The sequence below is a fragment of the Pagrus pagrus genome (genome assembly GCF_965226575.1).
Source record: "Pagrus pagrus genome assembly, chromosome: 3".
NCBI classification, from domain to species: Eukaryota; Metazoa; Chordata; class Actinopteri; order Spariformes; family Sparidae; genus Pagrus; species Pagrus pagrus.
The window spans coordinates 4,387,154-4,403,010 of NC_140187.1; the positions used below are offsets into that span (position 1 = coordinate 4,387,154).

At 43.3% G+C, this 15,857-nt stretch overlaps 1 protein-coding gene across 7 annotated transcripts in view; it reads right to left on the reverse strand.

The window, feature by feature from the left end:
* Nucleotides 1-15,857, reverse strand: part of LOC311254208 (glutamate receptor-interacting protein 2-like) — a 280,081-nt gene that overhangs the window by 120,830 nt on the left and 143,394 nt on the right. The window contains exon 1 of one of the 7 annotated variants that reach the window (XM_084347845.1): nt 10,116-10,342. The exons of the other annotated variants lie outside the window; for them this stretch is intronic. Within the exon in view, the coding sequence (XP_084203971.1) occupies nt 10,116-10,170 (55 nt within the window). The 5' untranslated portion in view covers nt 10,171-10,342. Of the gene's footprint in view, nt 1-10,115; nt 10,343-15,857 lie in introns of those variants that run through there. 7 annotated transcript variants of the gene reach the window in all.

The window sequence follows — 15,857 nt, forward strand, 5'->3', positions numbered from 1 at the left end:
TTAGTTGTGCACAAAACATTTCTGGAGCTTTGCAGCAGAACAGCATTGCTGCCTTCTCCTCCACAACTGAATAAAAGCAGAAACTGGCTTCATACAGCTTGTCCGATGTAATCCAAGTCTCTGGGACCCCCGAGATCTCAAATTGACTTGAAAAGATGTTATTTACACCCCATCTGAAAAATCTTCACTGTAGCTGCTAAGCTGATAACATTAGCACGCACCGCATATGAAGTTGGTACAAGAGCTCCCTTGTGCCTCGAGCGTGTGAGTAACACCTTTTCAAATCAGTTTGGGATCACACTGGACAAACTGTGGGGAGCCATTATGTGTTTATCTGGGGAGTCCCCATCTTGTTCAGGAGAATCCTGCAACACTGTTTTACTATGAAGATCCAGAAGTGTTCTGGTAATACCAAACTAAACTTCACCCAACTCTCCATCAGCATGGAGGTGACTAGATAATGCCTCAAGTGTCATTTTGGACTAACTGAGCCTTTAAGATTGTGAAGAGTTATCAATGTCATGTTGACAAATGCAAAGTTAGCAAATGTAGGTCGTAGACAGCAAAGTTGAACAGGCCAGAGTGCATTTAAAATCAAACTGTGGGACCTGTATCAACAGCTGATCATTACAGTCATATATGTTGACATATGTAAGACCCATCAGAGACCATCACAGACAGCCTGGACAGGATATACTGTAGACAGCAGAGCACGTGTTTTCTAGCCGACTAGATTTATAGAATCAGACGTGCAGTGATTGCTGGTTATCTGCCAAATGGCCCTCAGAGACGTGGCAGCACTTAGCTGGTAATCATCTCCCTCATATCTTGATACAAAAGGAGATGTAGCTCCAAATGGCTTTAAATTGCATCTTAAAACACTTCTCATCTGGGTTTTAGCGTTAATCGGCTTGTACTGGTTTGAAACTTGAACACATTTTTCTCCTTAATTCACCGCTTTATTGTAATTTCAGCGTTTATGGATCCTGGCTTCTCTGTTGTCTATGTGTTAATATGCACTGGAGCGTCTTTTCATGCGTTTCCTCCCGGGTATGTACAGTATATATGTGTGACTCCTGAGAAAGTGCGAGAGTTATATAGAGAGTGACAAAGTGACACAGGGAGAGAAAGAGACATCTGTGGATTTCCCCTCCAGGGAACGAGGCGTCCCGCTCGGTTCTTTATCAGGTACTCGGGTCTTTGATGCCGCTCCTGCTGCCTCCTCTTATACCGACTGCTAAACCCCTCTGATACGTCCGGGGACAGACACTCGCAGATTACATGAATTGCGATTGTGAGTCGATCTTCAAAGAAAAATCATCTAAAAAAACCTTTGATGCTCCCTGTGCTACATTTCCAGTGCTCTCACACAGAAGGCCATTATGATGAGTGAGCTGGCAGAGGCCTGGCTGTCTCGCCCCGAGGACATTTTTGTCAGCTGTTGTTTGGGTCAGTTTAACTGAGAGGCCAATCTGTTGCCACTCCCGCTTATACACACAGTGCCCTCTGTAACAAATGGTGTTTCACTACAAAATGTCACGAGTTGAGTTAGCACCCAGACTACACGACATTTCATTCCAGCTATAGCTGTTGGTGCTCCCAATATGACAGACTGCAAAGCAAATACTTTTATTAATTAGGGGTGATCAGGAATCTTGAGGCTGTTAACGATCACCATTCGAAAGGAAGTTTCTTTACTTTATAGTTATCTTGTTTTATGTTACGCAATAGTTAGATTTATATCGAGTCAAAGAAACCAGTTTAAAACAATATAAAAACTTATCTGTAAACTTTAGAAAATAGAATAAAGAAAAAAAGAGGACATTATTTTGTAATACAGTATGTCTGGGTCTCGTCTCTGTTCTTTCACTCTTTATTCTCAGGTCCTTGTGTTCTGAAGTCACTACTCTACCACCTGGCAGTTTGGTAAAGTGTACACTGATCTATAGTGTCTATCTCCAAATAATCTCCAAGTATTGTACGAGCACTTCAGCACATTTATTCACTGTGAACCTGCTGTGTCGTCACATTAAACTGCACCCCACTCCCTCTGAGAACACTCTCAGTCCTGCTGTGCGTTGAGCCCCTCTGTAAGCTACCGGCTCTGTTAGCTGTTAGCTCTCTTAACCAATTACACCGCAGGACTGCGCTGCTCACAACTAACTAGCTCGTATTTGCAAGGTCCGGCCAAATTGTGACTAAGGGGATAGATGGACCAGAACATTTCAGAATCATCAGCTTTTTTCATAGGTCTCATGCAGGGTAGCCAGCCAGAGATTTTAATTAGCACTGACACAGCACTGCAAAGAGAGGGATAACTATGGTAACAGCATGAAAAGATGCCCTCATTTGTTGTTGTTTGCATAGTCAGTCAAAGTCTTTCCTAAGCTCATTTTCTGTCGTTCCCCTGACTGGGAGACAACCGGACGCTGTCAGTCCGGAGCTCCTGCAGGAGGCTGTGATATTCAAGCGCTGCTTAGAGAAACTGTCTTGCGTTTTTATCTGATTGGCTCCTCTGATCGGCCTTTATAGAGACCACAAGCGAACCAAATCAGTGACCGATCAATCAGAGCACCCTCAGTGTTGTTGTTTTTTTAATGTTGCATTAATTAATTAAGGTCATTTGACCTTATTTGAGTAATGAAGTGTGTTAGATTCAAGAAACAACCAGCCGAACTGCAGGACAGCAGGGACATTAAACGCCTCGTATGTGCAGAGGTGCTTTTTAATATTAGATATTCTAACTTCCCGTGAGATGAGCAAATAAAACGAGCACTTCCCCCACAGGGATCAATGAGATATCGTATTAATATTACTACAATAAAGCACACAAGCCTTCAGCAAAGCTCGCTGGAAAGACAGAGAAGGACCCTGACATCTTGCTATTTGTGTCTGTTGTCTGAGCTTAGTCATAGCCAAACTAATAGCTGACTAAACATTACAAGTTACCAAGCAACTACTGCTCCTGAGCTATGATTGCTGATCCTGGATTTACCAGAAAAGCGAGAAAGGACTTCATTGCTGGTAGACGCAAGACAAGAGGATCTGTTCTTTGACCTCGTCATTTTATCAGGATTAGAATGAGACCACACTGTCATTTCTCTGCTGTCACTCTCATTTCTAATAGAAAGGCAAAGAAAAATACCTCCTTCCTTTTTACTCAGAAATAAAATGAGATCTTTTGTGCTCCTCCTGTGGGTGAAAACACTATTTCGGAAAAAGGACACAGTGAGAAGAAAGCGATGTAGGGAGTGAGTGGGAAATGTACAAAAACAAACTAGGGACAAACAGTTCTGCGTTTGCACAGAAAGTCCAGATTATAAACGTCATGCAACATCGTCGATTTATGGCAAGGATGACTGTGTGTCACAGCACATGTGAGTTTAAAGCTTTCACATTCTCATAGACCAGTTTAAGTGAGTGTGTATACTCTATAATACGTTCAGCACCACGGAGAGCGTCTGAAGGCCAGGGATCAGCACCATGGACAGCGCCACAGGCAGCAAACTAAATCAAGTATACAGCAGCGAATCTTTTTTCTGGTCCAGGTGCTCCCGTCTAATGGATCACGGTGACGGAGGCATGCCGTCGACCGCTCAGTTATCAGCAGTAGAGCCTTTTTATCCGGTCACGCTCGCAGAGGGAGCCTCTGCAAGGAGGAAGGAAGACAGACAGACAGCAGATAGCTCCTACAGAGCAGCTGAAGAAGCGTAACCAACCCAATAATAAAAGGTAAGTCTTGGTGTCAGGGCTCTGAAACACAATCAGATCCTGAGACCCTCACCTGCAGACAAACACCTCGAGTCTGTGAGGAATTTCAGCTTTAAAACCTCCAGTGTGAAAACATCCAATTGTAATCCCACTGCAGCAGCTTACTGCTCCAATACACGACACCAATATACCACAATGCACCAGCGGTATGCTTGCATTGGCAGCCCTGCCACCAGGAAATGATGTGTGTTTAGCAAATACATGTCCTTAACATAATGAGGAAATGTTTTCTTCATCATTTATTATTCTTATTCACCTGGGTTTCATGATACATTTAATCCAAGGCTAGCCCAGGAAAACCTAAAGCCATGGAAACTTTTCTTCCCTCAAGCTATTTTCTGTCATTTCCAGGGGGATGGAGCTGAACCCTGTCGACATTGGACCAGAGGTACACACTGTACGGGTCGGCATTTCATCACAGGACCGAGGGACGACCAACCGTTCACTCTCACATTCACGCCGATGAGCAATTTAGAGTCCCCACTTAACCTGCAAGTCAATTTAGGACTGTGGGAGGAAGCTGAAGCACCCGGAGAAAACCTTTGCCGGGGGAAAACATGCAAACTTCCCACAGAAAAGCAGGTCTGAACCCAGAGACCTCTTGGTGTGAGGCGAGAGTGCTAACTACCGCACCACTGTGCCGCTGGGACCTTTTCTTGTCAGCTAAACACAGGCTACAAGTCTTAGTCTCCCAGTGCTGAAAACAGCAGTGATGCAACGCGTCACATTGTGTTGTTCTGCTCAAAGCTGCAGCCCTGCTGGTGCAATCGATTACCTATGGGATCTCTGCCCCCGGCTGTGTTATCCATAAGCTACACGTCTGCACACTTGTGTCATGCACAAGGGGGTAGAGGTTCGAAAAACAATCCATCCAATTTCGGTGAGACTGCACTTAAACACAGTCTGACGAGAAGACAGAACTGTTTTTCTTTACATAATTAATCTGCATCTCCTGTTTGTGTTCAGAGAAAAGACACATGGCTCCTGATTCCTGAGAGGAGTGAGAGTTTTTAAAAGTTTGAGCCGCGTGATGAAGAAACTTTCCATGAGAATACACCATCTGATCCGGCAGAACTTCAGCAGGAGCAGCAAGACAAGACTGAACACATTCAATTGTTTTTTTTTTTCTCTTTTGTAATCACTCGGAGAAAACCTCCACCTACGGAGAGTCATGAATCACTCAAGACTTCAATACGACTCTTTATCCAAAAAAAGAAGCCATTGTGCAGCAGTGGACCACCACTCCACCCACTGCTGGACACAAATCAAGACAATTCGAGCCAGGAACATCCTCAGTTTCTATCTTTTTTTGGGTAATTACGTCCGTTACTCCATCACGAGGTGCTAATTAGGTCTCCTGATATGCTCAGTTTGTCTAGCCCTACTTTGTGTTTCAAACTTCTTCAAAGCAAAATGTCAAAACCAGGAGCTCCCGCTATGCAACTATTGAAATAATATGTAATGAAACATTCCCGTGATCCTGGAACGATCATACGTGACAGAGAAGAGTGATGACGAGGAGGAAGCCGAGCAGGACCCTCATTTAGAAACATTGCAGAGACTTAATAGTGGCGCGCCGCAGCAGTTTAGCCCTTTGAACCGCGTAAACCTCTTATCTAATGCACCCAGCAACACCTCTGCTCTATTGATTTCTGCACTGACAACTAAAGTGAGGAATCCTGCACACGGCAGTGCTCCACACAGGCCACCTAAGCCTCATTTTAAAAATTTCCATTCAACCCAGGGGGAGTTTTTGCCGAGAACACCTTTTTTTCATTTTCAGACATTCTCTCCATCACATTCACAGACACTCCCACACACACACACACACACACACACACACACACACACACACACACTTTCGCCTGTGAGAGGAGAGTGATGCAGCTTCTCTGCAGCTCAGGTTAATATTGAAGTTATGTTTAATGTGGTGCTTGAACCAAAACTTTGGAAAAGACATCATGAAAATGAAAAAAACACATTTCAATTAGCAAATGCTATATTTAATTGGAGTCACTGGGGCTACAAGTGCAAGTAGGCCTGTTGTGATGCCTTAACAAAACAACAATGACTATCCTCTCTCACTGGAGTGTGTTAAATTAAAAGACTGATTTCTGACCACTGTTATATCAGCACAATAAATACAAAGCAGCCAGCTGACTAGATTCTGGCTCCGTCCAAAGCTGACTGGATCTGACAGCACCTTCTAAAGCTCACTAATGAACATTTTATATCTTGTTTGTTTGAACTGAAGTGTAAAATGAACAAAATCGCAATTTCATTATTAGACTATTCCTTGGACCGGACCAGTTACTACTCCGCTGGTTGCCTGCCAACTGCTGAGAGGTGAGAAAATAGTACAATCCTGATTCCAAAAAACATAGAGATACTGTGCAAAACAAACATAAATGAACTGAATGTGATCATTTGCTGATTGTTTTTGGCATATAAACAATTGAGAGCAGTGCAAAGACAATATATTCAATGTTTTACCTCAAAAACAGGTCGACACAGGGGCAACAACAGACTGGAAAAGTTGGTGAATGCTCCAAAAACACCTGTATGGAACACTTTGCAGGTGGACAGATGAATTGGTACGATGATTGGGTATGAAAGGGGGCATCCTAGAAAGGCTCAGCCGTTTACAAGTAGGGATGCAGCACTGACTGTATAAAGGAGATTACTACATGAGCTCAGGAACACGTCGTGAAACCTTTGTCACTGTATGTACGGTCCATGAACACTGCAACTGTTTTTAACCGTAATATCGTAATTGATACGGGTGAATCAAATGAGAGTTTGAGGGACTTTGTGTGTTTTGTCTCAGCTTCTTATTCAGCAAACAGATCTGAGAATGGCACCGGCCTCTCACCAGTTCTCCGCATGAAAGTAAATAGGCATATTTTTCAAAACGTAGATGCTTCAAACACCTAGTTTGCGATCTCTTAGGTCTCGCTATTTATTTTGGTTTTGAGGAAAGTAGCAACTTGTAGATTGGATGTGAGGAAACTTCAGTGAAATGCTGAACCATGGAAAGTGAGACGACTGATGATTTGTGTTCGGCTGCAGCTTCAAGCCACGTCCTGTGTTACACTCTTCACTCCTTTGAGATGAAACACCATTCATCTCTCTCTCCCTCACACACACACACACACACACACACACACACACACACACACACACACACACACACTGTCAAGACACACTGTGACACTTTTCTCTCTTGTATGGACCGTACATACAGTGCACAAACTTTATACACAGACCATAAGGATACACACACACTTGCATCACCTCCTCTTTCAGCCACATAAATATGCACACACACACACATGCACGCACACCCACACACACATACCACATACTGTGAGCGGTGGCCTCATTTATAATGAAAGTCAGTCAGCAGAGAGAGAGAGAGAGAGAGAAGGGGAGAGATTTAGTGGTCCCAACAGCTCGCAGAGATTTGGAGATCAATCAACACACACAACAACAAACTGGCCCCCAAGTTCCACTGGCAGCCGACCATGCATCTCACTCTCGCTGTTTTACGAACACACACACATAAAAAACAGCATACAGTAGAGTCCCAGCCTGCTGTGTGTCATACATGAAACACAGCTAACCCACATACAGCAGAGTCCTGCTGCTGTAATGAGATGTAGAGGTGGAGCAGTAGCCTCTGCTGCACCACACACTCTGATCGATCACAGACGGAAACTCGCTGAAAGTTTTTGTAATTAAAACATTATTGAAACCTACAAACTCTACACACCTGGGACCAAACAACTTTTCTGTTATTGAGAGATTATTGGGAGCAAATATTGACCGAGACTGGAAAAATATCAAGGGCTACACTACAGGTGGTCGCGTAGAAACAGATTACAGTCAGAACACTTTCATTAAAAACTTTATTTTTGTTGTTTTTTGTGCAAGAAATCAAAGAAAAACACACCATTTTGATGAGACGGCAGTTGTAGACGTGGGTAACGCAGATCATAACGTCTGTTTCTGCTGCTATGGTTGCAGCATCGCTGCAGGGTTTCTGGTTCAAATCCCAGGACGCGAACATTCGCAGGGCAATTTAACTAAAAAAGTTTTTAACATTAAATATTAAACAAATACAAGCTTCTGCTTTTGTTTACGCAGTGAAGAAGCTCTTCATGCATTTTTCATGTGAAATAATGTTTATATAATCTCAAGTATTTGTCTTTTTTTTGTTGTTGTTATTTGGATCTCTTGTCTCTTTCATGACATAACTGTTTTGTTTTTTTCCCACAATAATCATTACATCACTTCACACCGGTGCAATAAGCAGTTCAGCAAATTACATAAAACACTGATGTCGGTTATTAACTGGTTGGATTTTTACCTCAATTATCCAATTTTGACATTCAACTGTGAAACAAAATATTTCCCCTGTGATAAATAACAAACATCGTCTCCGTTCACTTAATTGAGTGAATTTGTTGGATAAAACAAGAGTCATGAGCTTCATATTCTCCAGTCGTAAAAGTTTATGGACTGGCACTCATCCAGACAGTCGCCGAGCTCGCCCGAGAAATATTACCTTTCTCTCTCAGACACACACACACAAGCTGTCGCCATTATACCCATCACTTTCCATTATAAACTGCCTCTGTAAGCAAAAATGTGTACGAGAAAAGATATTTCTCTCTAAAATAGAGATTTTACCACCACGACCGACACGCTCTCACTCCCAACTCACTCACGATGCTCTCCTTACCCCTTTAGGTTCAGTTTCAGAAGTGCAGGGCTTGGCAGTGAAGGAAGGAATAATAAATATGCAATGTCAGGTTACAACCATTCACACCTGGGCTCGCCTAGCCCTAGCAACCCACATGAAGGCTGGTTGGACCAACGCCCAACAAGTGGCCCTAACGACTCTGAAACTCAGAGCTCACACAACGACTCTGTAAGGACACGCCCACACAGAGTTTAAAAGCCTGCAACGCCCCTCCTGTTAGTTAGGACTGAAGAAGCCTCTTGGATGAGAGGTGAAACGTCTTCAAGGAACCGAAACAAGTCCGGTTGCCTACGATACAGCAACTGGAAATGTCTGGTTAGACTTTCAAAATAAAATCTTTTGTTGGACTGTTAAAAACTTTGGGTAGGTTTAGACACAAAACTAGTTGGTTAGGTTCAGAAGAAGATCATGTTTCGGTTTGAGATAACTGCTTCCATCACATCACTTCCGGATCTTACGTCACGTAAGTTATCACCATGCTTACGTAACCTTGACACCAGAGTATGTGTGGTCCTGCTGCTGGATGAGGGCCGACACAACGTAAGTACACCTAACTCCAACAGTGAAGAAAAGTCGATATGAAGTCGAGCTTGTCTCCCTCTACTCTGTTAGCAAGCATGACTCAGATTAAAACAAAAATGATTTTGCACTGACATGTCAAAAGGATCTCATTGTTTGATGACCAGGTTTTCTTCGCTGACAAAAACAAACATTAAACCTGAATCAAATCTGAGAGCCGTTCAAATGAAACATCAAACGAGCTGCTCAGACGTGAAACCCTCCGTTCACCTCAGATAAAACACACGAGGTAAACACGACCGTCTGAACGGGATCTGAAGGATTGTTTCCTTGTTTCCATATTAAAGACTCGCACGTGAAGTTCACGTTCGTGCCAAACAATCTAAACTCACAGAGACAGAAGAAAACCCACCTGTTGTGAAACTGATCAGCAGCAGGAACACTGAGAGTGGTTTATGTGTCCGAACGCCGGCCAGGACGCTTTGTTTACTCACATCAGGAAAAAATCTAATTGACTTGCTGAGCGGAGAATAAGATCTGCTGATTTAAGTCTGAACGAGAACCCTTAATCAGTGTTTGTGTGGCTTCCTGTGGACATTCTGCCTTTGAAACAACGGCTAACAAAGAAGAAGAAGAAGAAGAGAAGGAGGACGGACGACGAAATAACATCAGCGGGAGGAGGACTTACCACACACACACACACACACACACACAAGCAAATACAAATCCACCGTGGATGCACACACATGTGCATACACACAAATATTTACACTTGCAGGGACTCACACAGAAAACCATATAACTGCCACACACACACACACAATTTCATTAAGCATCACACACTTCAAGGATGTGATTAAACAAACATCACAACCACTTACACACACACACACACACACACACACACACAGACAGACACACACACACAGCAGCGTACAGTTGACACTCACAGCAGCAGTATAGTTGGCATCAGTCTCTTTCTCTCTGACACACACACACATAAACACACACACACACACACACACACACACATTAACACACACAGACACACACACCGTACCCTTGATCCGGCGTCTGATGACCCCTAAGCGGCACTTAAGCGAAACAGAGAACATCCTCTCTCTCTCTTTTTTCTTTCTTTCTCTTCTTCTCTTTATCTTCTTCCTCTCCCTCCTCCTCCTCTTCTTCTTCTTCCTCCTCAGTCAGACATAGTGAGAGCCGAGTGAGGGATGAGATGAGATGAGAGAGAGAGAGGGAGAGAGGGAGAGGGTGAAGGAGAGAGCGGTATTGGAGCGTCGGCCGGTCACATGGCGAAGACAGGAAAGAGAGAGAGAGCGAGCGAATCCTTTTCTCCGAAGGGGAGAAGTGATTATACGCCGACGACCCCCCCTTCTCGCTGTCTTTCACCTCTGCTTCTCACTCTTGTTGTTCACTCTCTCTTTCTGTCTTTCTGTGTGGGAAGAAGTGTGAATTTAAGCTTCCTCACACTCGTAGTCTTCCTCTGTGCTGCCTTTTTCTGCCTTCTTCTCCACTTCTTCCACTTTTCTTTCTCTTCTGTCATACACATATATTCTTTTTCCTCCTCTATATTTCATGATTTCTTCTGGCTTCTTTATTCTCTCTCCATCCATCATCTCTGTCTTTTTAAACATCATAAATGCTCCTTTTACTCTCATTATCTTTATCTTTTCCCATTCATATTCAAGGGAAAAATATCTAACTGCTTGTCTTCTGCGTTACCCGTAGTAACCTTTTGTTTTAGTCGCACTAGCAGCAGAGCTCTAAGGATGGCAGTATTGATCGGCTGATCATTCAGTCAGTCGGTCGGTCCACAGACTTTGGTCCCGAATCTTAAATATTTAATGGAACCGCATTACTTTCCACAGAGCGGTTGCCAGTCGTCCTGCTGTTCTTATTCACAGTTCGACCACAAATCAAATAGTATCAACAAGACCAAAAACTGCAGTGCAAGGCAAAATACTCAGACCAGAAAACTAATAATACTTCAAATAAAACAGCAATTGTGGCTAAGTTCCTGTCAGTTTCGCAGTTCGCACTCCCCTCCCTCCTCTCCACGTTACTGCATGAACTTGTGGCAGGTAATCGCCAGACATAGCAGCGGACAGAAGGACGGCGCTCTGCGTGTTCACAAGCAGACAGGACCGCCTCTCTATGGAGTTCTCTGTCCTGATTGGATTGGTATTCAGGGATACCAGAACATTTCCTCCCTCTTTAATTGCATAAGTGGGAAGAGAGTCGTGGGTTACTGACCAAACACTCTATAAGAGTGATTACTGTTAATAGAGCCATTTGATGCATAAATAATACAAATAAATCACTTACGGCAGCTTTAAACAACAAAAATACCTGGTTGAAATGGTTAAAAACACCCTTTCACAATGTTAAACGAGGATAATTCTGTCTTTTTCTTTGAGTTGCAAATCAGCATTCAGACAAAAAACAGCCTTGCTCTGAAACACCACGGGGGGGCTGCGTTAGCGGGAATGTGTTGCTTAAGATAATGGAGGAACAATGAAATACTGACTCCTGGTCTGGAAACTGTCATGATTCGGACTTCTGGTGCAGCTTTTTTCGTCGTTTGGTTCTTGTGTCGTGCTTTCGTGCTCTCAGAGGTGCTCTGCAGAGGCTGGGCGTGGCTCTCCTGATGGCTGGAGCTGCTGCCTCTCACACACCTGCAGTGCATTTGATCATCAGCGCCAGCTCAACACTCTGGTCTTCTCTCCACCGGCTGCCAGATTATTTTGTCTCCTTGATGTGGCACATGGTCTCTCAGCTAGCGCTACTGCCTGTGACTTGTGTCATTGTGTTTGCTGCTCGACTAACTTTGTTTCTCCTCGACCTCTCCAGTGATTGAACTACCTACGAGTGTCGGCTCTGTTGCCACCCTGCCACACAGCCTCCAGTACCTTCACCACCATCCTTCACTCCACTCAGGATCCTCCAAGTTTCACTCACCAAAGCCTCAGCTGATGTCTCCGAAGCAACACCTGCTGAGCCTGAGCCTCATTCCTCTGCCTTCACTAGAGCATTTATAATCTATTCCTTTAACCATGTCCCTGTCTTGGTGTCTGCTTTTGGGTCTACAACACATGTATGCCTCGGCAAATGATCCATTTAACTTCTTCAAAGTAATATAATAACACAGCTTGTCTATACCGCTCTCTCCGGTTTGTTCCTCAAACTCTCTCTTTTCACCATCTCTATTTTTTCATTTCTTCTGTTGTCGCCTCTCGCCCCCACCGCTAATCTTCTCACTCGCTCTTTTTTCTTTCAATTAAAACCCTGCTCGCTCCGTATCATCTCACGCATGGCTCCCAATTTTTTTTTCACAATCATCTTTTCTGCCTCTGTCTCCCTGCTCTGTCTCTGCCAGTGTCATGGTAACAGTGTTGTTGAGGGGGTGTAGAAGAGGTTGAAGGGTAAGCTTTAACAAAGTAACAGAGAGATCAAAGCAGCAAGCGGCTGGGCTCGGCAGAGGAAGAGAAGAATAGAGCGATGAGGGGGTGACGAAGGAGGGCAAGGAGGTGTGGGGGGCAGTGTTGAAAAGGGAAAGCGGAGGGAAGATGGGAGAGGAAAGGGAAGGGAAGGGAGGCTGAAAAGAAGATGAGGGTTGAGAAAAGGGGGAGGATGGAAAGTGAACATCCAAGCAGTGAAGAGGCAGGAGGCTGAGAGAGGAGAAAGAAAACTGTGGACAACAGACGAGAGGAGACATGAGGGCAGAACGGAACGAGGAGATGGGGAAAAGTGAAGCGAAGAATAAAGCTGTTTAGTTGCAGTGTGATGAGAGTGGAGTCAGAGATTACAGTCCACAGAGGAGAGGAGGATGAAGAGAGGACAGATGAGAGGTGGGGAAAGGAGAGACGACAGGTAACGGCTAGTAAACGAGTGCGAGGATGAGTCGGGGAGGGAGGGAGAGAAGACGAAGTGAGCAACGTTTGCGGGAAATGTCACTTTAAATGAAACACACATTTCATGATTGCCATTATGTTTTGCCAGCAGTGACTTTCAGGAGACAGATGAACTAATATTCTCTCGCAGTCGTCATGCGAGGAAGCAGCAAGAGTTGGAGAGTAGCATGCTGGAGGAGTTCGCTCAGTGTTACAGTGATGCTGAATGGACCTACACCCACATAGCAACAGCCTATTTTAGGTACAGTGTGTTTTTTTATTTTCCAGCCTGTTTATTTCATATTTAGAAAACAGTTGAGAGGGAAGAAAAATAAATCAATATTCGAGTCCCTCCATGCCTAGCCTCTGCATTTCTTCTTATTATTATCACCATGTGTAACCCTTTACTTATGTGGACTTTAGGGTTCTTGCTTCGTGCTTGTCGTGATAGTTTGAAAAGAGGTGGAAATTCGTTATATGCAGAAAACAATGAAGTAAGTTATCTTATTTTGTAAAGAAATTTGTTGAATAAGAAAAGTTAAGTTGTTGTGAGAAATAAAAACATGATAAGGGGTAACAGTTGACATGATGGACTGTAGTGCTGCTGTCATTCATGGGCTCTTCTTGGGAGCAGCTGAGTCATGTGCGTCAGCTGTGAAATTCGGTATTACCGTGAGGCGCGTCTCAGAGCAAATCCTCTAAACTAGGCAGCTGATAAATTATAAACCAACATTCTGTTACTACACCGCCTGTTTCTCACCTAAAATGTTCTCAGAAACATATTTTTGTGTACTGTTTATCTTTGACAGGACATTGTTTGTAACCAGCTGGCTGCCAAACAGTTTCCCGTTTTCAGAACCGACTCGGAGCCAAAACCAAGCATCGCCCAAGTCACATATCAGAGTGAGTGTTTTACTGGCAGCACATGGTATTCTGGTTGTTGTTGGTTTTCTTTCGAGCAAATGGATATGCCACAGTCCCTTTTCTCCATTTGCTCTGGTCATGTAGCACAACTTTTTCAAAATATGTCCAACTTTCTGCTGCATACACAGCCCAGTTTTATGCAAAGGTTATCTTCCTGAAAAAGATTGAGAGCTCGTGGCATCTGTGATACCGTGGGTGAAGCAGTGTTGTCAGGTGTGACCGCTCTTGATTCGGGTACATTTTTGACGCAAGGGGGTTTATATTTAACTATAAAATCATGTCAAAGTTTGTCTCCTAATGAATCTGAGGGCAAAATATGCTTCACTTTTTGCTTTAGTCTTAGTTTTGTAGGACACATACTTAAAAAAAGATCCAGTCCCTGAACTGGGACACAGTTCACTTAAAAAAAGTTTGCACAGATGTAGATTTGGGGGTTATTTCTCACTGGGTTTGGTGGAACTAGTAACCCCTCGGATAAACATTCGATTAATCTGATTTTAATCTGATTCTGACTTAAATAAAACACTATATCATCTGTTAGAGAACTGAGAAGAGTGCAGAAGTAAAGGCTTCTAAAATACCAAAACACAGACTCATTTTCAGGCAAGTCAGACAGTCAGATATTGAGCTTCACTATCCAGGAAGGGCACCGAGCAGGCAGGCCTTTCATCAGTCTGATACTGATGCCCCATGTACCGTAAAATGTCATTCAAAATGTCAACCATCGCTCCCATTTCACTTATAAATGAATCAATAAACATGTCGCACAGCTTCTCTCACTCAAGTCCAACTGATTCCTTTGAGGCTCGTTAAAAACCACAAACTGCAAAACACAAATTAATGCTTTAAAATGTGTGCAAACAGGAAACAACACTGTCTGTGAAATCAATCAGCTGTCAACCAATTACCACCAACCAGAAGACACATCCCAATAAAAAAAATGATGATGTATTTTTATAATAAAGCACCACTTCTTCTGCAGAATTACTGGAAGAAGTTAAACTGGTAATTCGACTTGTGAAAGAAGATAACAGTCTCCTCGGGGCTTCCTCTCGGAGATAGTTTTGGAGCCGTTTAGCAATTTTGCAGTCATTAGTGACACAGCACTTTTTCGTTCCACTCAGGCTTCTTGGCTTTCAAACCAACAATCTCAGTAAACAGAACAGAAAGTACCAAACATAAAAGAAAAACCTGAACTGGAAGAGAAAGAACCCTTTTATTTTAGGACCTGGAGGGAGATACACGTTTGTCTTTGACATTTCGATTCATCAAAAGCAGAGAAACTGATCAATTTTTCATGAAGCTCACTGTGTGCATAAAATGCCAAAGGGTTAGACCGTTCGCATTAAAAGACTTTAATGACTGTAAAACAAAAAGTGTTGTGTTAATGTGGGAAACGTACTGTATATAGACGAGACGTTAAAGAGTGTACTGAACATAGGAGCTCCATGAGGAGGATTTATGTAACCAGTCCTGTTGGAAGAGATTTCAGTGAAAAGCAACATCACATCTTATCTCTTTTTATTTAAAGGAATAGTCATAGAGTCGGTGACGTCAGTTCAGGATCAATATCAGGAAAAAGAGAGATGCATGTTGGGTTTTTTGTCCAGAGGGCATGAATGTGGACTCAGTAGTATAGTAGCCGTTCATTTATATGTTCTCGTAGTGGCTCTTATGACGTATCTTATTGCTTGTTGTTTCCTCCTGCCTCTATGTTACGAGCTTTATAAAAAGGTTTTTGTATTATAGTGTTTCTTATGGTCGCCACGGCACATTTAGAGTTACAGCCTCCTGAGTACAGCCCCTTTATTTGCACTTCTCCAGTTTATGGACCATTGTGGGCATATACTAACACTCCACTTGCCTCTTTAACTGTCTGGGACAACGTTGGCCTGAAGCCACACAAACATAACCATCTTTGTCGTGCCCCATTGGCAACGCTTCATCTCTGGACATCCCCTCAAACACCA